Genomic DNA, 24,000 nt, shown 5'->3' with positions numbered 1-24,000 from the left:
CATTTACAGCTTCAGGAGGCATACCTGCAGTTGACGAAATTGGGCACAGGGTTGGAGTTCTTTTCTGCCATGGGGATGAGCTCTTCCCGGTTTTCCCCGGCCCACACCATCCACAGTTCCGTCTTCTCATCCTCAAAGACCTTCCACTGCTGGGAGGCGCACATGAGCAGGAGGAAATCGCCTACATGAGAGAGCGAGTGGAGGGTTAGAACTGAGATGGAGGGTGTGGACACTTTATTTAGGAGGTTTCTGTTAAATATAATAATGATAATATAAGTATCCTTACACTTATATAGCCTTTTCTACAGTAGAGTGTCCCCGTCACTATACTAGGGCATTAGGACCCACACAGACCGCAGGGTAAGCAGCTCCTTCTGGCCCCACTAACACCTCTTCCAGCAGTAACCTTAGCTTACCCAGGAGTCGCAAGGTGATATAGCTGCTGGCTATATAAACGCCATAGCATATATAATCACACCAAAATCTAATAATCACTGCTCTGAAGACAGTAAGAAAACTCATTAACTGTCACCAGAAAATTCAAGTTGATATGAGAAATTTTCACATAGTTTTTTTTAGTGATGACAAAAAATAATGTTCCAGATCTCCGAAACATGCATAATTAAGATAATGTATTTAGCAATCATTTTATTCCAAATCACTTATACTATTTAGACAGCTGAGTATTTTACTGAATCAAAATAATTGAAGTAGCACGCTAAAGTGTGCCAGGGCAGTAGTGCGCCTGGGATTTAAACCAACAACCTTCAGAGTCCTGAATCTGCTAAGCATTGCTCCATTTTGTGGCCCACATGAGATATGAGTAAAAGTATAATTTAAAATCACATTTACTGCCTGGTTATTCTGGCTTGATAAATTATTAACTTTAATTATTAACTTTAACAGCTAAGTTGCAATTATGATGTTGTCTGGAAGTGCAACCATATTTAAGCTACTGATAAAGAGAACAGGCAGGAGTCAGTTATGTGTCAAGACTCACAGATGAGGTTACTGGAGTTGGGGATGGTGTAGAAGTCTGGCAGATAAATCCACTTGATTAGGGCAGAGTTGATGGTGACAGTGCTGTTCCAGCGCCAGGGGTAATCTACAGGAATCACATTTAACACAGACATCTGTCAAAATGTTTTCAGTTTCCACAGCAGATTATTCACTCAAATAAAATAAGAACATTACTATCCTTCAGATCTATAGCAGTTTAACACTATGCATTAGATATAGGGTATATACAGCATATACAACTGCACTAGGAAGCCAGTGTCTAAACCATATAAACTGAGTGGTTTCATCTAGCAGCTGAATTGAAAAAGAAAGAGCTCTTCTACTGTCCTACCGTACACTATGCCCACCTATGCAGAGTGCTGGAGGGATGCCCACACACAGCAGGTACTGGTAAATCATGAACAAGACCAGAAAGAGGCAGTATTTTGGCCAGATGCGCGCAATAGCAGACCGCCGGCGTCGTGTCAGGATGACCACCAGCCAGCAGCCATGTAAAATAACCAGGAAGTTCATCCGCTGGCCAATCACATTCACCGTCATCAGGAAACAAATCTAAAAAAAAACAGGCAAGAAAACGGGCTTCAGAACCAACACTTCATGAAAGCCAACAAATCAGCCTCTTATAGTACTGTCATGGATTATTTTTACATTTTACAACATTTCCACCAGACTTTTTTCTAAATGGTTTAATTTTACTTTTTACATTTATTGCTTTTCCAACTCGTAATTAAACAGCTACTCAAATTTCTACTTTAATTAGAAGTCTTTTTAGAAAAGAAGATCACAGCTTCTTTTATTTTACTTCTCCACCCTGGATTCCTTTTAAAAATGAAAAGTGAATCTGGTAATTCTTGGTTTTTTTATGCAGTATTACAGTGTCTTTCAAAACATATTTAGAGTCTTACATAACTTTCATGTTTAGATGCTTTAAAGTATCCCCCATGGTGGATGAATAAAGTATTCAGAATTGAACTGAACTGAATAAATCTTGCAGTCAAGATGCAACACTTTTAAGTGGCAATTAATATTTGTTATATACACAAGCTACTCCACATATTCAAAAGCAAAAAAGAAACAAGTAGATAATAAGCAAGAAAAGTCATGATTCAAACCCTTCGCTGTGGCAAATCTAAATTATTTAAGGTGCAAGGCGCTGTACAGTGTGTAGTTAGGGGGAAAAACAAGCATAGGCAGGAAGAAAAGGCAAATCAGAAGACAGAGAAGCAGAAAGAAGCGCAGCTGTAGTCAAGAGACTGTCACTCAGGTGCACCTCTAGGCCAAATTTGTAGAAGCAGTAGTTAATGAGATACTTCAAGCAGCCCAGCAGGTCCTGGTCCACGTTCTCCTGGGAACCGTGTGAGAAGATAGTCTGAATGGCTGGAGGAGAAGTCTGCAGCTGTTTGTAGTGGTGTGTCTGATGCCTGTACACTGTGGCCTCAAAAACCAGCAACATCAGCACCAACAGGTGGTTCTGTATGGGGACACAACAGGGCAAGGCTTGAGCACCAGAACTGCAGTCTTGAGGCCACCTTTCTCCTCCTTAACCGCTTTACCGAAAATGCTGATGGATTGTGCTAAAAAATGTCTTTGAATTACCGCACATAAGAAAAATTGAGACAATGGCTTTTTCATAAAGGACTGTAAATTAACTTAAAAATCTGAGAGAGCAGCTATGCTTTCTTTCATGCCAACCTTCAGTCAACAGAATGCTCCCAACACAGATTTCAGATATTTCTTAATATGACACGCAGAGAGTGGTTTAACGACCCCAGATCCAGAAGGTGTAACGCACCTTGATGTAGCCAAGGGCGGTGTCGGCTTTCCTGAACCCAAACCAGTTAGCTGGGTCTACTGGCTGTCTGTAAAGGATCGAGTTCCGGATCTCGTCTTTGTGCAGATTGGTCTCATTATTGTAAGGCTACAGGGAAAAAAAAAACAAAGTCTAGCCTCAGAAACAAGGATAGTGCAGACTAATTAATTAAGAATACATTAAGGTTAACCCAGAATTTAGTATTAAAAACAATGTATCAAATATCACAACAGTGTAGGGGTATGCCGATGCCAGTGTACGTGTGTGAAGTGGGAATTAAGTAGTCGTGCCTCACCACTGTGCAGTTGCTGGAGTACTCGATGGGGTTGACGATGCTGAGCTGGTACAGCATCTTGCAGACGATGATGATGCAGACCCAAATGGTGGACAGACAGGAGGCCATGTGTCTGAAGCGGGGGTAGGGCATGGCAAAGGACCACAGCAGCACCAGAACCAGGTTCATCACCGAAGGCTGAGCACAGAAACACACGGCTAAACATGGCACTCCAGTTCGAAAACCACCGCCACGCCATTCCAAACCACCACTTCAACTGCTGGCTCATATTACCACTGCAGCCCCCCAGAAAGTTCAGAAATGCGCTCTGCCTTAAAAAAGTACTTCAAGCTCATCTGTAGGCAGGTTCCATATTCAGGCAAAACCATCTTGGTTTCCATGGTATAAAGTGGACAAGGGAGCATCTGATTCTGGCCCCCTCCCTCGGACAGGACACTGGTCTATCACTGGGAGAACCCTTCTGCTCCCCCCAACGTCATCAGGGCAACTTTGTTTCTGAACACATTGTTATTTTCAGAAAAACTCACCTCCCCCAGCGCCACCCAGACAATAAAGAAGGCCACAATCTTGAGGATGTGCAGCTCCAGGACCCTCCATATGAAGACCTGCACCTGAGACAGGATCTCTGAGAACTTCCTGAACAGCACCATCAGCCTGTCCATCACCAGGTCCCATTTACTGGGCATGGCTGCTGTGGAGACAATGCGCAAAAGTAAAGAGTTACACCATTTGTTTGATCAACGCAGCCAGTGTTTTTATCCTATGCTTGTCAAACCTAAGAACAAAGTGTATGGATCTAATTATGATAGGCTGAGATACACTATTGCAAATAAAAAACAAACGCGCTACAATGCTCTATCACCTTTTCCATCTGGTCTGAAAATAAAGCTCACTAAAAGCTTTTCATCACATGTGCAAACAGCAGGAAATATTAGTACCCTGCTGCTGTACTGGTTTGGCTCTGTGAGGGTTTTTTTTTACCTTCCTCCTGCAACTGGTCATCGTCCAGTCCAGTCATCTGACGCTCCTCTTCAGGCACTTCGCCTTGTGCTGCCTCTGAGACAACGGACTCGTTGCTCAGCTTCTTCCTGCACAAAAACAAAACAGCCAGAGCTCCTGATCAGTCTGCGATGGTCACAAACGCAAATAGAGACTAAGAAACGCTCCTCTGATTGATGATGCCCATACTGGTAAAAAAATCAAAGACAGATCAGAAGGGGCATGCCAACGTGCAGACAGGGAGAAAAGGAGAAACTGGCACTAGCAGGGAAGCTGAGGGAGGCTGCAGGACTGGTGAAAGGACAAAGTGTTGAGGTACTAGCTAGTGTGTGTGTTTGGTTTGAAGCTAGAGGCTACAGGTCACCAATCGCAGCTGCAGATGGACAGACACACAGGGACAATACGGGAAAAGAAAAGACAGGCAAGGCCTCAGACTAGAACAGCAAGGGAATCCCTGCCTCTGGAGCGGGGTGACGTGCTCCAGGTCGGTGGTCTTCATGAAGGGCCTGTGGAAGTAGTGCAGCTGGAGGATGCAGGCCAGGAGGAAGAAGCCAGGGATGAGGATACTGGTGAAGAGCTCCGACAGCTTGAACGTCTCCAGACCGATATCGGCTAGTCTGCAGAGGGTACAGAGGAGACATCATCAGACACGGTGCCCGTCTTCAGCTTCATCATGGACATACAAAACATAAAACCGACTGTTTTGAAGAGATCTGAGATACTACATTTATAACAATAGGCACTTTGTTACACCAACACACACTGCTGTGCAAACGTTTTGGATATTGACTACTGTTCTACTTTTTTCCATGTTCTTCCTTCTTCATTATTGGCACTCATCTACTAAATTTTATTTTATTTTAAAATACCAGTTAAACCTGACAGGCCTGTGTTGGGAAGTATAAAAATTTGCCTGTTTTACAGATACAGAGAAAGGGGGGAAAAAAGTAAATCAGAAGCAAAACTTGACAATTCAGCTGGTAATTCTAATTACTAAAGTAATTCATACTGGCAGCACATTTGATGTACTATGAGTTGCGATTTTTGAATATTCCAATCTACATATTATGAAAAAGACACGTGACATACTGGTTTTCCGTGAACCCAGTGAAGTTCTTCCAGTAACCAGGAAAATCCTCAAACTGGAAGGTGTATATGGCGATGAGGACCAGCATGGTATAGGCCACCACTAGCCACCAAAAGGCCTTGAGAAGTCGCCTCCACAGCGTGTAGTACATCTGGGGAAGAGCTCAGAGTGAGGATACAGCACAGACCACCTCCAGCAGAGGATGAAATTAGTCTGGGCTGCTGAGAGGTTACCTGGTAGAGGCAGAGACACAGCAGGAAGAGCAGCATGTAGACGATCTTGTAGCCCACCAGCTTCCCAGCGAAGCTGACCATGATAAACATGCCTCCACAAACGTAGATCCAGTATTTGGCATAGCAACTCATCACCATCTTGCCCAGAACCTTCAGCACTGACTCATTCCGCCCACTGATCTCTAAAGCCAAACAACAGGAAGACTCTAAATAATCTGGACAACGGCTTGCCTCTTGCATTACATCATATTGTTCAAACAGTTTTTAACTGTGTTGTATATATTATTCTATAATCATATTTTATGCCAAAACATACATATTTTCTATAATTATCATTAATATGAAATGAAATGTTCAGATAATGCAATTACATCTTTCATTTGTAATTTAAACAATGATGATTCTCCTTTAGAAAAGATTGTAAATAGGTAAATTAAAAAAGTATTGTTAGAACATTATGAAGTGGAACCCCAATTAATGCCTTTAATTCAATATTTGAATATAAAGCCATTACAGGTGTTGCTGTTAGTCCTGCGTTAGAACTCAGAAACTGGCGACTCAGACATACTGTAGCTGGAAACCATGACTCTTCATGGCAAACAAAGTACGAAATATCCTTGTTGTCTCACCAGCACCTCCTGTGGTGACCTCCAGCAAAGGTGAGGCAGTCTTCTTCTTCCTGGTGAACTTGTCCTTCACCGAGTGACGCAAGAGGAGCCAGAACGTGAGTGTGTAGAGCAGCTGTGTAAAGAAAGGTGCTGTTTTAGCGACTGGATACCATCCCACAATCCCGACAGATGTTCCCAACAGGTCTGCAGAGCACGTTTTAACTACTGTGCACCAATCACACAAATGTTGAAAATCAGACACAGTGCGCAATACATGCTATCATATTAGATGGCATGATTCAAATCAAATGTCAGTTAACCACATCATTTACTACAGACTTTGAAGTCTCAAGCTGATTCATGTTGCTGATTCATTCTGATGTTTAACAAATAGCTTTATTTTTCATGCACAAAAAAGAGCACACATTTGAAATGGTTTTTCCTAGTGGTCCTTTTTCTTTAGCGACTCACAATTCACTCATTTCATTTGAAATTCATGCAAGGACACAATCAGCCATGCTTAAGGCGCTGGCTGCGATACTGCCCCAGGCGTTCCTATGGTATAAGCAAGCCTATGAGGGTTTCTAGTTCTACGCCTCAGAGAGCATGCGGCGTCCCATGCCTGTATGGAAGCTCAGGGCTCTCACCATGGCTCCCAGGCGCAGACAGGCGTGCCTGGCGCGGTCCAGCCCCAGCTGCTTCAGGCTCATCGAGCCGACACGATGGGGCAACTCGGGCTCCAGGTCCATGGACCAGATGTACTGGAGGCTGCAGAGGGAGAGGCCGTACAGCAGGATGAAGGGGGAGCAGAGCATGGCGAAACGGCGCCGAGCGCGCAGGATCCAGATGAGGCAGGCCCACAGCAGGAGCACGAAGGTCAGCCAGCTGTGGTAAGTGATGCTCCAGACCTGCGGGAGAACACAGACACGGGGAGAGAGTGACTGAGGTGTGCCCGCGTGCTTGGAGACCTTCAGTGCACCGTGCAAGAAATCAATCATTCAAAAACACCTCACATTTAAAATGAGAAAATTATACTGAACATTTCCTTTACTGCACAGATAAAACGCTTTGAAAGAAGAATCACTGTGATCATTGCATAAACTTGAAGCAAATGAAGAAGGCCTCCTGACTGATCCTTGACTGCTTGAGTGGTGTATGCGGCAGGTATGTTTCAGATGTAATAGAGAAATAAATGCAGATGAGCTTTCAGATTCTTTCGTCTGACACATGAAACCTGTGGTTCTTTATGTTCAATTTTCAATGCCAATTTTAGCAGCTCAATAGAATTATATCCATGTTCAATGCTAAACATTACAAATGTTAAACCTGTAGTCTTTCTGATCACCGTTAAAGATCGATATAGAAAAATAACAAGAAAAAAGTACCATCATTGCAATAAGAGCACAGACATAGCTCTGCTGCATGACCATTCGTCCCACAATCTGCCAGGGACTGTCCACATTCCGTCCAAGGGCTCCACTCGGCCCTGAAATTGAGGATGTTACAGTGATCACAGTTTTTTTCAACAAATGAAAATAAATGAATACCCACCCACCAGCAAAATCCTAGCTTCATGTCTTACGAACACTGTCCAAAAGGGAAGGTCTCACCTAGGTCTTGATGACTTGATCCGTTCATGACATGAACTCTGGGTGTCTCTGCATTGGCTCCAGGTGTGTCGCCGGCTGAGAGGAGCATTGGCTGAAATAACAAATGTCAGCAAATGAAAAATGTAAAACCTACGACCCAAAGTCACAGTCCAGAATCTTTGATAGATTAAAACCTTTGGAGGTCAGCTGAAATATGATTTAGGGTAAAAAAAAAAAGAACCTTAAAAATTAAATTCAATGCTGAAACATACTTAATATAATTATACATGCAAGGTTATATTTTACATCTCAATTAACCTACACTCATATTTCAAAAGGTAAGATGTAATTTACAACGATAGACGTATCTGGCATTTCACTGAGAGATACAGATGTCTATATTCACTATTCTATACTGCCCTTGATTCCCATGCAGGCTTTTGAATGCATACCAAAAAGACTAATGGCTGCTTTCACAAGCCCCGATTAGCCCGAGTCCTACACCACATTACCTAAATTAACATGTAGCTAGTTCAACATTAGTGCTAATCACACTGTATGAAACCAGCCCTTAATTTTGAACACAGTGATTAGATGTGACTTTTATTGTTCAGACACTGTGATTAACCTCAGGATGTAGCCCTGGGCTTCGGAGGCCTGAAATCCAATTACAAAGCAGTAATGAACTTCGCTCACCTTCGTCTCGTCTTGACTACTTCGACGCCCGGAGACCCACGACCTCAGCTCCACGTCCCCCCCACCACCGTCCTGGGACATCCTGGACCTCACTCCTGCTTCGTCCTTCTGAAAACAGGACACACCTCTTCAGCTCAAGAAACACAGGGCAGTCCTGCCAGGGTCATTCTACATATATGGAATTCAATTTTTATTTCATTTAAAGGGTCAACATGAGGCAGAGGAGGTCAGCCAAACTGCAGTTGTGGCAGACAGCCTACATTTACTACCAGGTTATACATTTCCAGAAGAGCCCTGGATCTGGAATATTGTGACCCATGTTTGACTGTCATCAATAAAGACATGAACAGAGGCCTTCTCTTGCCTCTCACAGAGATGGAGTATCCTGTGACAATCCTTCAGCGTCTTGGAAGCAAGGAATATTTCAAATGTCAATGTCCTGGATATAAAAATTGACTTCTAACCACTCATCATCAGAAAACAAGTCCAGAAGGAATTAAGGTGTGACAACCTTATCAGAAGAGTAATGGCGTCCCATTTTCAGAAGAGTTGCCACGGTGATATACAGAAGGAAGAGAATCCCTGGGTTGACATAAACCGGCCAATCGTGATCTGTGTTCAAGACCAGCTCAGCAGCAGAGGAGCAGTTGGAAGGCTTTAGAATTTCTTTCAGGCCAAAGAGTCTGGGGAAAGAATTTGGAAGATACATATACCGTAAAATGCCAACACACTGCTTCATAATTGTCAGGGGAAGAAAAACACAACACAAACTTGTAAGACATTTTCATTTCCTCTACTCCTGATAGATCTTGCTCGTGCTATCAAACTTGAGCCTAAGATTAGAGTTCATGAAAGAGGGATATTCCCTCTTGGTTATTATTGCATGCTTGCTGTAACAAAGAGTTGCGACGCCCTCTCCACAAGGCAAAAAGATAAAATTTTATAAAAAGATAAAAAAGATTGGCATCAGGGCCTGAGGTATCCAGTGGGACTAACCGAGGGGGACAGGAACATTCACTCACAGTATGGCAGGTGCCTGCAGGCTTTGGACTACAGGCATTCCAGAATGCATTTGGCCAGTAACATTCCACACATAGCTGTCCCCTCTTCCATCACTCTGCAGTTCTCAGGGGAGTTAGAAATTGATGGACCTGCCTCCTGTTTTCACGTTTAAAATATGACTAAAACTCTTCAGTATCTCAGATGGAATTTCATCACCAATCCAGAAAAAACAAAATCTTTCAGTCCAAGCGCAGCCCCTACAGTGTCAGTGTCGCTCAATAACAGGGCTCAGGAGAAACAGCACACTGACCTGGCCCAGAGGCTGGAGGGGGGAAAGATTTCCTGGGCAAAGGGGCTCTGATAGAGGTACAGGCAGACCAGGTGTCCCGCTGTGAAGAAGCCCACCATCACACACAGTGCGTTGAAGCCCAGGGGGCTGATGGGGAGGTGGCAGGCCCACCAGGTGCACACTCCAATGAACAGCAGGTAGTAGACACCAGAGAAGGCAGATGGCAGAGTGATTCCTGCAACACAGCCAGAGAGCCTGAGTAAGAACAGCTTCGTAAACCTCACACAGAGACACTGTCCGCCAGTTGCTTTGACCTTTTTCCCCAGGTATAATATCTTTCATGCTAGATTTTTCTAGCTTCCCACATGTCTCCTCCCTGCAGACTGAGTGTACGGAGTACGGACTGAGGGGGCAGAGGCCCTTGCTGGTGTTCTTTAATGAACTCGCTCACCCGACAGCCCAAGCAGCGCGACGGCACAGACCCTGCCGAGGTCTCGCAGGAAGGAGTGGCCCGCGGCGTGCAGGCGGGCGGCCAGGAGGGCCATGCGGGACGGGGCGGGCGTCTCCACCTCCAGGGGCTCGTCTTCCGCTTCACTGAGGGCGGTCCTGCCTTCCTCATCTCCCCCCTCCTCCTCTTCCTCCCTCTGCTCCCCCTGAAACCAACAACAGGTGACGGTCAGCCACGCTGTGAGTGAGGCCTAGAACACGGCCTGCGACTCCAGATTCACCATCGCTAAATTCTCAGTAACAAAAACAGCAGCAGAATGTTAATTCGAGTGACCGTTCTTTAGATAACATGACGGATGAAAGGATCTTTTTAGTTTAGGATTTGAAGGGGAGAAAAACAAGTCATTGCCTTGTATTTAGTTCTGTTACCATCTAGAAATATTACTGTTTGGTCTTGTAACATTAGTCCACACCATCTCAACCAGAAAAGAGGGATTTTGTTGCCCAGCCCTCTTAGACTTTGGTGTAAAAAAGACACCTGTTTTTTTTAGAAATGCTAGCCATTTTTAAAAAACCTGCTTTGATCAGTGACCTGGCAAAGGTCAACCAACGCTGTAAAAAGAGCTTTGTCTTTGAAAATTATCCTGTGTTCACATCAGGTGCTACTTTGCAGGGGTCAAAGACTGCAAAATGTTAGTAATTCTTTAAGAATTCCAAAACCAGTCTTCCAAAACTGTAGAATGCCTTTGATGTAAAGTCTGGCCATTTAACCCACCTGAAACTGGATTGTTTCACATTTTTTAGATTTATACATATGTTTTTATAGACATATTTTACAGATAAAACTCAATACGACTCAAAACAAGCAGAACTTGGTCTTACACGTCTTGGTAGCATTTAATCTAGGCGAGGCTACCAACTTTTCACTGTTGGTTTACCTTTGCTGGGTTATAGGTCAAAGGAATTAAAAACAATCCAGCATGCTCAACTCCCCTCTCCAAACCCAGCCAATTTGTTTTTGCAAAATCCAGGAGGACTGGGCAATGAGTCTGAGTGGTGTAAATAATCCTAAATAAATTTCTCTGTTACAAAATGCAAGTTTCCCAGAAAAAAGCTAGAATTAGATCATAGTTGAAGTACCGCTGCTATTCTGCAGGACTGCAGTAGCCCTCAAATACCACTAGGAGGAATCAGACTGCATTTCAGACACACTGGATTCACATAACTGTAACAACAAAACTGCGTACCTTACAAATGCAGATTTCAGTCACAAAGCCAGCAATCCTATGATATACTTTATACTCTTAGAGGACATATCAATAAATGACATGTGATTGGCCTTTTAATCCTAGTTTGTAATGACCAGTGGAATCTAGGAAGTACACACTGTTAGTCATAAAACTGGCATTTGACATATCATACTGAATTAAATGGCAGGCAATACCTTCTAAGTGCCAGTCTTTCTGCTGTTTGGTAACTGCAAAGGCTATTATTCTATAGCCACATTACATGCACTTTGAGGTCGGCTTCTCATGTTTAGCCCCACCTCAACACCAATCCACCCTTTGTGACGCTTGGCATTATGCAAGACCATGGCAGACAGCCCAGAGCACCTGGGACGACGTCAGTGACTCATAAAGAATTGGAAAAAATCACGGTGATGCCATGGTAAACACAGTGCATGCAGAACACTGTTATGAGAGGGGGGGAGGCAGGGTGTCAGGGTAGTTACAGGAAAGTGTTTTCCCAATTGGCTGACACTCTAAGTGATCTGGAAACCAAATCAAAACAGTGCAATTAAATAGAAAGCAAGAAGGTATTATAAATCGGTCAAAAACATTCTCTTTCCGGCCATTAAGCATCACACATGCACAAACCAAACCAGTTAAATAAATTGCCTGTACCTAGAAAAACAGACACGATCTTCTCATCTTTGCTCAGGAAAATATCTGCAAAGCCAGAGCATGCCCAGATATTGTTCAATCACAGCTGAATTTGTGATGATGTCCACAGATTTGTATGAAGTTTTGAAAACTGGTACTGAATGTATTTTGTGCACCAATGCACATCAAAAGAGGTTAGATAATATCTGCACAGCAAAATGGCAGAAGCATCTTGCTGAAGGTTATAGTTTAATGGTATAGGTGTTTCTCTCCAGTGTCCGGAGAAACTCAAGTATTGTAGTACTCATCTCCCTGCATGATTGGAAAGTAACATCAGCACTTGTGGAAACGGAGATTGAGCTCTTATGGTCATGACTTGTTGAGAAGCCAGCAGGGGCTGGCAGAGCCAGGACTCACAGCAAGATTCAAGATTCAAGATTTTTTATTTGCCATATACAACAAGTGTGTTGGAATGCCTCCTCGTTCAGCTGTACCCAGTAACAGCAGAGAAAGCGCAACCATTTCCTTAAATTTAACCCAGATTAAACGCTTGCCTCATTCTTAATCAAAGCCAAAAAGAAAAACCCCCTTCTTACCCAGAGACCAACCTCATTCCTAACCTAAACCAGAACCATAAGCCATTACCAGCCTAACGACAGCTTCAGTCAAGATAAATCCATATCCTGCCACCTGTAAGAATTTACACGAAAACAAACAGTCTATCCAGCAGCTTGGGGTGTTTTCTTCTTGCTCCACAGCTGGGGAGGAGAGCCGTGACAACTGAGTGGAAGCCAAAGCAGCAGTGAGAATCCTGCCAACATTAGTCCGGTGTGTGAGACACTGACAGCGCAGTGACAGGTGGCTTCCAGGGTTAACATATTACCCGGCTGTGCCTGCACCCTGCATTCGTCTGCCCCCTCCATCATTCCTAAATATGCAGGCTGCCCACATAAATGCCCTGTCAACGGCTCAAGATCACTTTCCACGCTCCTATTAAAAGCGGTGTGAATTATTTTCACTTGCCATGGGGGTATCTCAGGCCTGACGCAGCACAACACTCTGCTGTGCTGTTTAAGCCTCGCTCTCTTCTTCCTCCTCTCCACTTTGTCTCGGTGTTTTGTTCAAGTCTTACTTGGCACAAACCTCCCTGTGAATACTTTTCTCATACTCCTCTAATGCAGCCTTGACGGTTGCCTAATTTTCCCAATAAACCAACGACAGGGTTAACAAAAGGTAACAGTGGACTTCCTGTGCTGCGAAGGAAGTGCCTGAGGCTTAATAGAGCCTTAAAAGAAAAAGACTATTTAATTCTTGACGACATTACTTGACCTTGACCCACTGGCCTGCTGGCCCCTTCTCTCCAGGGTTACCGACTGCTCTCTGAGTGACGGAGAGCCCTTCCTCCTTGTTTGTCTTGGCTTGGGCCAGCTGGTGGTGCTTGATGGTTTTTCCAGTGTCGGTGTCGGCCTGCCATGTGGAATAACACTCACACAGAAGCCCGTTTCTTGACAAGAGAGCCCAGCGCACAGACCCACTCCCTGCGACACACACACCCCCTCTGTAGGGAACAGCGCAGCACCATCCCATTGCCGAGGGAGAGCTGCCAGCGGAGACAGGGAAGGGCATGAGGGAGCAGAGAAAAGTCCGATGAGCAAAAAGGGGAGCTGATTGAGAAATAATATGCAAAAACATTTCATCAAGTTACATTTTCCATTCATACCTTAGTGAAGAAGAGGTAATTGTGGAGATACCTTCCTGGTTTCACAACGGTTTTTGCAGACACAAAATACACTAAAAGAGTGTTGTCTCCGCCCAAAAATTAAACACCATGCTAGTAATCCCACTGGGTACATTCCCAATGCCAATGACTTCAAAATACACGGTGCTGTTATTTTTGTATAGAAAATGTGTCCAATTTCAAAAATCAATCACCATTAAATAAAGGAAACACCCAATTTCACATGTCCTTGCAGTTTTGCAATTACATTTTTCACTGTAGCTATTTTTTTACACTTCTAATTTTGTCACAAATTCTCTGTATCAAGTTTGTTTTTTTTTCCTAACATACTTCAAAAAGAAAATACAATGTTTAGGTGTGGAGTTAAGGTGCTTTAACAGCATTCATTAAATGTGGAAAATACTCCACTGAATCAGATGCTTTGAAAAGTTTTCAGAGAGTTTATGCGAGCCAATTATGTTTGTAACACCCAGACTGAATAAATGTTGCTATGATGTGGAGGTTTGTATTGTGTTTCACACAGCACACTCACTGATTTATTTAATGTGGTACATGGCCACCTACTGCCTCATCCAATTCAGACTAGAACAGAATAACTGCTCTTGGAAGGAAGGTTTATAGTTTTATTTTATATGCCTATGAGTCAGATCTGTTAAAGCTGTTGTGTGAGGCACAAATGTAGCAGGAAACAATGCATATATCCCCAGCCTCTCTGTTAATATCCACATATCTATATAATGACTACTTTCTCTGGAGTACTCTCAGTAGGAAAAACCTAAATCAACTACCTTAATATTGCTGTTCTTTCATGATGTATTGATTTTAGATATGTGGTGACCCACTAGCCTGGCATTAAGAGCACATCAACCACAGAGAGCTCATTACTACTGCAATATATACGAGTTATATCTGGCGGCCTTAATTTTATTGTCACCAAAAGTATTCATATAAATTTAAAAAAAAACAAGACCATATGATCAAAAATTACCCAAGCAATTAATTGTTAATGTTCCTTATATGAAACTAGCAGGAAAAAACCCCACAAAGGTGTCAGTAACCCACTTTTGAGTCAATTTCAAGTTAAATTACAAACAATTAAAAGATACAGTGACATGGACAGCAATTCCCAGGATGTAATTACCATTGTAGATATTTATCTCTACTGAGTGCTAATTTAGCTGTAATTGATAGCAGGCTGTTTTTTTAAATGTCTGAAGTCATCCAGTGCTTGGGTAGCGTATTGCTGTGGAGATGCAGTACATCCACAATTGTTCATTCCTGAAACGTGCGCAGAAGCCTTTTTTATTAAATGAATTGGCTTTGCCGTTCACAGCTGACAGAAAAACATACATGTTTAGTTTTTCTCTACACCATGTTGCGATGCTGCTGATCGGTGGGACCAGCAGCAGATCGAGAGTCATAAGCTGAACCCACTTGCTGGGCGAGAGGCAGGTGACACAGGAACTGCACAGACTGTGAAGAAGTCTGGGGAAACCGTGCAACCTGGGGACCGGGCTGAGAGGAAAGTGTGCACTCTGGGAGACGAGCAGGAAGGCTGAGCATATGGAGCATGCAGGTGATGTGCTCCTGCAGCCAGCCAGGGGCTCAGTTGTGCAACAGAGCTGTGAGCATGGGCAGGTATGGTAGGTCAGATCCGTGGTCGAGCTGGCGGAGGTCAAAGCAGTAAATCCAAAACAGTCCAAAGCACAAGGGGGAAATCCGTTGAAACAAAGTCAAAGCATGCCAGAGACCAAGCCGAGATAAACATCATGTAGATCCCAAACCGTGGGGTGACCCAGAAACGAGGTCGAAACAAAGCAGAAGTCCCGAATCCAACAGAACATGGGAGAAAAGCAACGCAGGGGAAACAAGCTTGAAGCGCTCAGAGGTGAAACTCTATAACAAAGCACTGAGCAGGGTCCTTATCTTATCCTTATATCTCTGAACTACCTGAAACGTGCAAAGTGGTAAATACTCTCCAGGTGATCCAGGTCTCCTGTCAAATTGGTCTCCATAGGAACCGGTGACGAGTGACAGGTGGGTGGAGCAGAGGCTGGCTGCCGTGGCAGTGCTAGCTTAGCCCGCAGAACGGTGGCCAGGGCAAGGCCGACACAGCATAACAACACCAACAGCCAGGGAAGTGGAAAACTTGAGAGGAAAATCCTCCAAAAAAGAGGCCAAGATGCTTTGACTGTGAAAAACCTGTTGTTTTAAAAATGTCCTTCTTGGAATGGTGCCCACCCCTGGACAGGACATTCTGGACAGACATTGAACCCTCTTCCCAGATCTGCATGCTTCTTCCGTGCATCTTGACCAATATTTTCTCATGAACGGCAGTGTGATATTTGTACTTTAAATTGTTTCACACCAGAGCACAACTCCCTTCCTCCCTCTTAAGGGACTCACAGCTTAACACCACCCTCCACACACAGATCAGCAGTAATGCGATATGACAGATTACCCTCTCTGCTTCACTGGATTGATGTGATTATAATTCTCCTGAAATAACTGCTTCTTCATCACAGCATGTGCTACTAACTTCACTCTTGGAACGTGGATCCTAATACTGACCCCAAATCCTCTGGATACTAGGAATATCCATCCAAAACTTTATTTCACTGACAGCCAGGACACTGCATTGAACTCACATTTCAATCGCAAGCAATTCAGATAACTGAAAGTTTTGGAAAGCTTAAGGCTTTTCTCATAGCTAAATTAAAGTCAATAAATGAAAACCATTTTTCATTTCATACTTTCATGGCACATTAAATAATACTTTTTTTTTTAATTGAGTCTATGCAGAAAACGGAAACTTCAAATACACAAGAATTTCCTAAATAGATATGAAACTACTGCAAACTCAGTAAAAAATACTTAACAGGGAAATTATACTTAGATTAAGAAACGCATAGTTTTCAAAATGGTCTGTAGCAGACACTGGCAAACCTTATAATAACAGCAATGCAGGGAATGAAAAAAGGAGGTGAAGTTTATTCATATAATTACACACAGGGAGTCCAGAACTAGAAGATTCAGATATAAAAAAAGCTCCACCTCAACATAGTCCCCTAACACACTGCAATCCTCCAGTCAAATGACACCCAACTGAAAATTCCTTGCTTGAACACATCAGGCACCATTATAACACATGCATATCATGACATTTAAAAAACAGAACAAAATGCCCAACTGTGATAAAAAAACCTATTTCAGTAAAAATCTTTACTTCTGAAATATCCCATTACACTTACATTGCCAAAAACTGTGAACACAGAGTCAGTAAGAGATGAATGCAGGAAGTAGCCAAAGCTCTTTGTCAGATAAGTGCTATCCAATACTACATACTGTACTACTATGGTTGCAACCTCAGATCCACATGAAAAATTGTCTACCAGTTCTCTCTGCCAGACGTCCTGCAAATGAGATCCGTACTGCACTTTTTCTGTGAGTTTAACGGATCAGGTTTAAGTCGTGCAGCCTTGGGAATATCTGTGGACTGCTCGGTGCTAAAAGGGCCAACACCACATCCTGTTTCAGCACACAGCTGTTGTGGGGGAGAGAAGGTGGCTGTAGCTTAGGCATGCCACCTGTAGTCCTGCCATGCAGGCATCCTTCACACAGGCTGACCAACAAGACACAAACAAACTCAGCTTTCACAACAACACCATGTTTAAGCCCGTATTTAAATGGATATGAATAAATCTGTTGATGTAGATGAAGTCTATTACCACCTTCTAGTCTGATCTGGTCAGATTTCAGAAGCCACGCCGAGCCTGGCCTGGTCAGTACTGGAATGGGAGATGTCTAAGGAACACCGAGTTGCGCTAATGGATCAGTAGGTGGCACTATTCCTTCTGGACCACAATTTCCAGTCCAGTGCCCACGTATTCTGGCAAGGGACTGTCTTTTGGATGGGATGTTAATCCGATGTACTGACTACTTGGTCATTAAGGATCAGTTTGTAAGTGTAATAAAATACAGAAACATGGCTACCACGTGATGCCTATGTGGGAGCTGCCCTTTATGAAGAGAATAAGAGAATAAGGAACTTTAGGATCCTTTAGTGTGAAAAGCATTCTATACATGCAAGAAGTTATTAACGCTACACATTACTGGGATATCAAGATTTCTGTAAAGAAATAAGACCGTAATGCTTTGCCAAACAATTTTAGACTCAAGAGCACAGGAGGCCCGATAAGCAAACAGATTCATTGGTTAATTGAGCTACAAAAAAACTTCACTGTACTTCCCGGCGTTAGTAATAATTAGAAGCTGGTGTTTGTTGGTGCGGTTGCTGTGGTAACAGGGTAGGAAGCTGCTGCAGAACGTATACTCGGCAGCACAAGACTATGAGCGGAGAGGAGGGGAGAACGCGAGCTGGAAACCACATGTAGAGGGGGAGAGAGGCTTAAGGCGAATGGCAGTCAGAAATGCAGCACTCCAGACATCGAGTATAAAAAAGGGCTTCAATAAACAAAACTGCATGCAGACAATTTTACACCACAGAAGTTTCCAGCAAACCAAACAGTGAAGGAAGACATGTTTTTCCCCACTGGAGAACTTTTGAAAGAAAGCAGCGGAAGAGAAAGAGAGCTCCTAGGCTCCGCGACGCTGGTAGGCCCTCAAGGCTGGCGAGGCTGTCACAGCGCCAGGCTGGTGAATGATTTTTAGCACCACTTCCCTGTGGCGGCGAACTTGCCAGACTCCCACGCTGAGATGTAGGAAGCCCACTCAGCAGGGCCCAGCCACACACCACTATCCCATGCCCACACAAAACCACCCATTATGTCACTCTCTGGTGTCTAAGGAACACACCCAGAAAACACACAAATACAGCCCAGCAGAACATAAAAAGAAACTTGTCCAACAGAGTGCCCTTTAGATTCTAACAAGGACTTATTTTTTTCCTGAAGACACTTACTGCACATGGTATCGCATTACTACTAACAAAAATAGCACATACCTTTTCTAGTTTTTAAGCACTAAGGACACAGAATACATGTCCCGTGTACAAATCCTAGAGATTAGTAACTCGAAATTCTTACTGTTTCCAAGAAATAAAATGCTTTAAGTGGGCGTTATGAGGGATTCAGTTTTCAAACTTTGTTCAGTTTTTCTTTATAATGAGAATCAACAAAGATGACATTCGTGTAAGTTACTTTTTAGTTTCTTTCAAGGCATTGATAGACATTGCACGTATTATCGGGGTTCTTGGATGCATACTGTGTAAATATCAGCAGTCAAAATGCTGTGTTCTGCGTGAAACACAGGAACGTATGCATTCAAGCTTGGCTAATCATGTGGCGTGTCTTGTGAGTTTTAGAATCAATTACATCATTCATGTGCCACTTCAAAGACTAAAGCCTCATGATCATAAATACCCATTTCTGTTGAATAGAAAATCAATTTAAAATCAAAGCTTGTAAAATTCATTATTTTGCCTGAAGGGCTTTAATGAAGCTTTAGTGAAGAGCTTTAGTGAAGTCAGTAGTAGATTTGTCTGCTTCAGGGACAAACGCAATGACGTATTTAGCAAACAAGCTGGAAATGATTTGGGGTCAAATTTAAGAAACTGGTTAAAGGGAAACGAAAGAAATGGATGCCATATCTATGGTGCTGCTCAACGTGCAGTGATTCAGCTTTTTTATTTTCCTGACTGAGGAAACATGATAACATTACTCTTGCACACAACAAGTACAATATGCAAAACAGTACACTGTACAATATGCAAAATTAAACCACCCCTTAGCACCGATGCATTTTTAAAAGATTCAGCTCATGCTTACCACTGAAATAAGTAGATCAGTTCAGACTGCGAGATATGAAGATGCATCTGTTGCTCAGAAACCCGTGATAGTGTGGAGGGGTCTTTCACTCACCTGCTGCATCGGCTCTGTGTCTGCTGCCTGGCCGTCTCCTTGCCCATTTTTCTTTTTTCGGAGCAGACAGTTGCACACAATCAGGGTTGCTAGCGATACGGTGAAGATGCCCACATCTGGGACCACCAGTCGCAGAGTGCTCCACAAGTCATCTAGCGGAAGCCTAACATGATAGATGAGGGTATGAGGTCAAGCCAACCGATTCTAGAAATCAGCCATATGTAATAACTCCTACTGTAAGATCTTTCCACAGACAAGGGGCTTATGCAGGGCAGAGAATCCAAGCTCAACTCTGGGAGTTAACACTGACTATATTCAAAGCTGATACATGCAAATTCCAGTCAAAATCATTCTCTTTGGGAAGACTATGGAAGAACCAAATCTCTTAATCAAGTGTGGATTTGATTAACTGGCCTCCTCTTTCTTCAGTGTCTGGGATGTCCCCCTGCACGTGTAGTTCACCTTTCTACAGCCCAACAAGGCTCTGCTTATTTCCATCTTCTCCGTTCCAAAGCTGAGGAAATCGGAACATTTCGCTCTCAAAAGATTATGCATGCTCCATAAACACACCCAACCTGTCTCCGACATTCCTGGCATACCTGGATACTCCAACGTGTCTTGACAGAGGCTCCCAGGAGCTGCCTGCAAAACAAGAACGAGACGTGACCTTGCAGAAAACTGCAAAAAGGCACGCAAAGCAGAGAAATCGCATAGAATGGAGAGGTTATCAGGGAGCAGTGAGTAATCTACATGCACTGGACTACTGCCTGTTCAAACATGTTCCAATATGATCCTAGCACTACACGTTTAGTAAGACTATAATATTAGCCTTCTTGAGGTACAGTGTTTTGTTGCAAATGAAAATAAAGCCTATTTTAACAAATATGGTCAATTCTGAGCAGAAATGCTTAAATAAATGCTAAACGTAAGAAAGTAATTTTATAGCCTATATATGTTTTTTTTCACATTTAGCGCATCATTCATTAAGCTAGCTTTAACTTATTCTTATTCTTTCTATGGAGCTCAAAGCTGTATTGTACAGATGTTGCTTTCTTGATTCTGGAAAGACTGTAAATTTAGTGATTGAATTAGAGAAAAGAGGATATTATTTTTAACCATTTAGACTCCCACAATGTATTCAATCAGAAAATAATGTTCGATATTTGTTTTTACTTTAATATAACAAAAATCAGATGTTATTACATAAATAAAATAAAAAAAGAATCAGATGTTCTTATATAAACAAAAAACAATGTTTTTAATGCAAGAACATAAGAAAGGTTATAAAGAAATTGAGGCTGTAGAACCCATCTACCCTATTTGGTAGATAAAAGCTAACTGACATAAGAATTTCAACCAATTGTTTCTTGAACAGGTAGCCTGTTCCATTCTCCTACAACCCTTTGAGTAAAAAAATACCCATTCTTGGCTTTAAATACACTTCTATGTACTTCATACTTGTGTCATTTTTCTTGTGTCAAATTGTAACTGCAGATACCGTCTGGGCTTTGTTTTTAGAAAAGGTAAGATACTGTAGCACTCACAGTTGTATCCCAGCTCATCATCCAGGCCAGGAACAGTGTACAGGCAGATCTGAAAGGTGAGGTGAGCCAACAGGAACACCAGACTGGTGGCAAACAGGGCCTTGATAAAACGCCCAGTATGACCTGGAAGCGAGAGACGTAAACACTAACACACATGAAGACATCAGAATTGCACAACCACAGGGAACCCTTACAGCACCATGAGCTTATGAGCAGTACGGAAAGCAGCTGTGCGCCGTGTCAGAGCAGGCCCTTTCTCCCTCCCTTATATACTGTATAGCCTCTAAAACAGTTTCTTTGGCTTTACCAAAATATTTGGGCTGCTCCCAAATTTACGTCGAGTTAAAACTAAAAGAATTTTGGTAATGAACAGAACAAACTGCTGACTGCCAAGACAAAATGGGCACAGCAATACCGCCGACAGACGTTTTTGAAAAGAGTACTACAAACGTGGGTGCTTACGGCAAATGAGACAAAAAGGAGAGAAACAAACAGGGTTATCGTAGAGTGGCAGTCAGAAGACTCATAACAGAAGCCTTTGTGAAAGTGAGCCGAGCTGGAGAAAATAAGCTACTACAAGGTAGTGGTATGCAGCTCTTGTGATTTTGGCAGTGATAACTAGGTTGTTGGTTTTTAATAATTTAAGAATTATTTATACACAGGCTCCACCCCACAGGCCCCCCAGAAATTGACTTGTATTTCCTTTAGGCATTAGGGTTTCTCCTTTCAGCATTAATATTTTAGAATGCCCAGAAAAGGCAGTAATACAACTGAAGAGCCCTTTTATTCTAATAAGTTCCAGTGAAGGCGACCTTCTGAAAGTTAAATAGATTCAGCAGATGAGCTCCTCACTGCACCCTCCACTCGCCGGACTGAGAGTGTATTAAAAGAGCTGCCACAAAATGTCGAGATTTAAAGTTGTTGTCATTGTTAAAACCATTCCAGTGCTTCCAAAATTCTTATGTATTTTAAATTGTTTTGAATTTTAACAACCAACATCTCCATTTTAATACAATAATTTTATATAATTATATAGTTTGATACAATAATAATTACAATTGTAGACAAAGTGAAATTTTTCTGAATATTCCTGAGTGTCGTCCGTAGTCTGTGTACCTGTGACGTTCCCTTCAAAGCTCAGCTCTGAAGTTTAAAGCGATGTTTATCCAAAGCCCCCAGTTCATCCCTGTGGATCCCAAGCTGCTGCTCTCTAATCTCATTTTAAGTAAACGAGCAGATCAGCATTAGAGAAATACAGTACTTCAAACCACATTCATCCCGAAAACCTCCCGTTCAAAACCCCTTCATCAGGCTGGAACATGAATCACATCAGTTCTATGTTCTGACAAGAGTTAGAGGCTTCAAGCATCCATTCCTCATTTCTTCTCTTACCCAACAGAAGGCAACAGAAAGTTTCACTTTCTGAAAAAGAGGTAAATGTATTGAATTCTATACACAGAATTTTAAAAGATGAAAGATGGAAATAACCACTAAGAACAAGTGAAAATCACCCACACATCCATCGCTAAGGCCATTCGTGTGGCTTGGCATTAGGGCAAGCATCTTCACAAACTTGAAAAAAAAAACTGAAATTGATATGATTGTGTTTGTACACTGCATTATCTTTAACTACACAAATGACAAACAAATCAAATTCAGCTTATCCACTGTACTGTTTGTACTGTTTTTCTTCATTTATCCTATGAACTGCTGCCAGTTCTGGGCTTCACATTATCAGGACAGAAAACTGCACTCCCTTCTCTATCTGCTTTCCTAGAAACTACATAAAGACACCTGAGAATGTTCCATTACCGAATAGAAAGGCTACAGTTACTTGTTTGGTTCCTGGTGCTTTTGTTAAAAATTGACCTTTGCTTTCATTTAGTTAATCCTTGAGTAAACGTAATCTAAAAAAGAAATGTTATCCCCCTAGGTCTAATGGCAGAAGGGAGAAAGAGACAGGAGAGAGAAAAATCACTAAGATAACTCTGCACTTGTCAAAACCCGATAACAACTGAATGACAACCACTGAAAAACAAACACTTTGCTTTGAAGTAATTCCTTATTTTTATAATACTTAAAACAGACATTAGAACAATTAGAACAAAATGCATTCCTTTCTAAAGCATTATCTTCCCACGAGAAAGTCAGTTTTGCATTCACGTTGTAAATCAAAATAAAAAAAGAACTAATCTGTTACAAGTTTAATTATAAAGAAAAAAATGGGAACATTCTCTCACAGCAGAATTTTAACAACATGGGAAAAGGGTTTTAATACTAGTAATAATACAATAAGTCTGCAAAACCCCATTACCTATCTTAGTTTAAAGCCTTTCCAGTGTCTTAGTATGATTAATGAATGCATTACTCTGCGTAGTGTCTCTAACAGAAGTGCAGTAATCATGATTGTATCACCTCCACTACTGGTGACTAGAGGCAGTCTGTGTTTCGTAATGTTACTGAAGCATTGCTGGTCCAAGAGTGAACCTGATTTACAGCAGCAGTTCTCTGGATCCAGCCCAGAGCAGCCACTGACTCACTGCAATAAAGCTTCTTTTTAATGGAGGTGCAAAACAAGATTGAGTATCCAAGATATACTCTTCAGCGGGCACGGTTTTGACCAAACACAGACTCCCCTACGACTTGTATTTTCTTTTGTTTTTATTCTCCCGTTTCTATTTTTTCACTTCATGGTAGTGAATTTCGTTATACTGTACAAATAGATGAGCAGGCAGCAGAATGTTGAAGGACTGGGACTGTGGTTTAGTCGCCGTGCTCTCTGGTCACGATCCTAGTTCCACATGACAAGAGTTTGCTGGAAAGAAAAGGACACAAATTGGCCTATCAAGTGCAGAGAAGACCTTGTGATGCGTATGGAGTC

General features: G+C 42.4%; 1 protein-coding gene across 5 annotated transcripts in view; it reads right to left on the bottom strand.

Moving 5' to 3' along the window:
• piezo1 (piezo type mechanosensitive ion channel component 1 (Er blood group)) overlaps positions 1-24,000 on the bottom strand; it is a 75,886-nt gene that overhangs the window by 19,715 nt on the left and 32,171 nt on the right. For 4 of the 5 annotated variants that reach the window (XM_088939037.1, XM_088939033.1, XM_088939034.1 and 1 more), the window contains 22 exons: positions 21,120-21,242; positions 20,175-20,217; positions 19,576-19,738; positions 10,080-10,281; positions 9,650-9,863; positions 8,849-9,020; positions 8,338-8,445; positions 7,663-7,753; positions 7,438-7,538; positions 6,700-6,960; positions 6,074-6,185; positions 5,445-5,626; positions 5,214-5,362; positions 4,583-4,741; positions 4,107-4,213; positions 3,653-3,816; positions 3,126-3,302; positions 2,813-2,938; positions 2,291-2,491; positions 1,368-1,572; positions 1,001-1,105; positions 25-181 (listed from right to left, as the gene is read on the bottom strand). In XM_088939037.1, the coding sequence (XP_088795163.1) occupies positions 25-181; positions 1,001-1,105; positions 1,368-1,572; positions 2,291-2,491; positions 2,813-2,938; positions 3,126-3,302; positions 3,653-3,816; positions 4,107-4,213; positions 4,583-4,741; positions 5,214-5,362; positions 5,445-5,626; positions 6,074-6,185; positions 6,700-6,960; positions 7,438-7,538; positions 7,663-7,753; positions 8,338-8,445; positions 8,849-9,020; positions 9,650-9,863; positions 10,080-10,281; positions 19,576-19,738; positions 20,175-20,217; positions 21,120-21,242 (3,322 nt within the window). The remainder of the gene's footprint in view (positions 1-24; positions 182-1,000; positions 1,106-1,367; positions 1,573-2,290; positions 2,492-2,812; positions 2,939-3,125; positions 3,303-3,652; positions 3,817-4,106; positions 4,214-4,582; positions 4,742-5,213; positions 5,363-5,444; positions 5,627-6,073; positions 6,186-6,699; positions 6,961-7,437; positions 7,539-7,662; positions 7,754-8,337; positions 8,446-8,848; positions 9,021-9,649; positions 9,864-10,079; positions 10,282-19,575; positions 19,739-20,174; positions 20,218-21,119; positions 21,243-24,000) is intronic. The other variant, XM_088939035.1, reaches the window with a different exon arrangement.

Source organism: Atractosteus spatula, chromosome 21, assembly GCF_055471065.1.
Source record: "Atractosteus spatula isolate fAtrSpa1 chromosome 21, fAtrSpa1.hap1, whole genome shotgun sequence".
Classification (NCBI taxonomy): Eukaryota; Metazoa; Chordata; class Actinopteri; order Semionotiformes; family Lepisosteidae; genus Atractosteus; species Atractosteus spatula.
The sequence above is the reverse complement of the archived record's forward strand: the minus strand, read 5'-3'. Positions and strand labels throughout refer to the sequence as shown.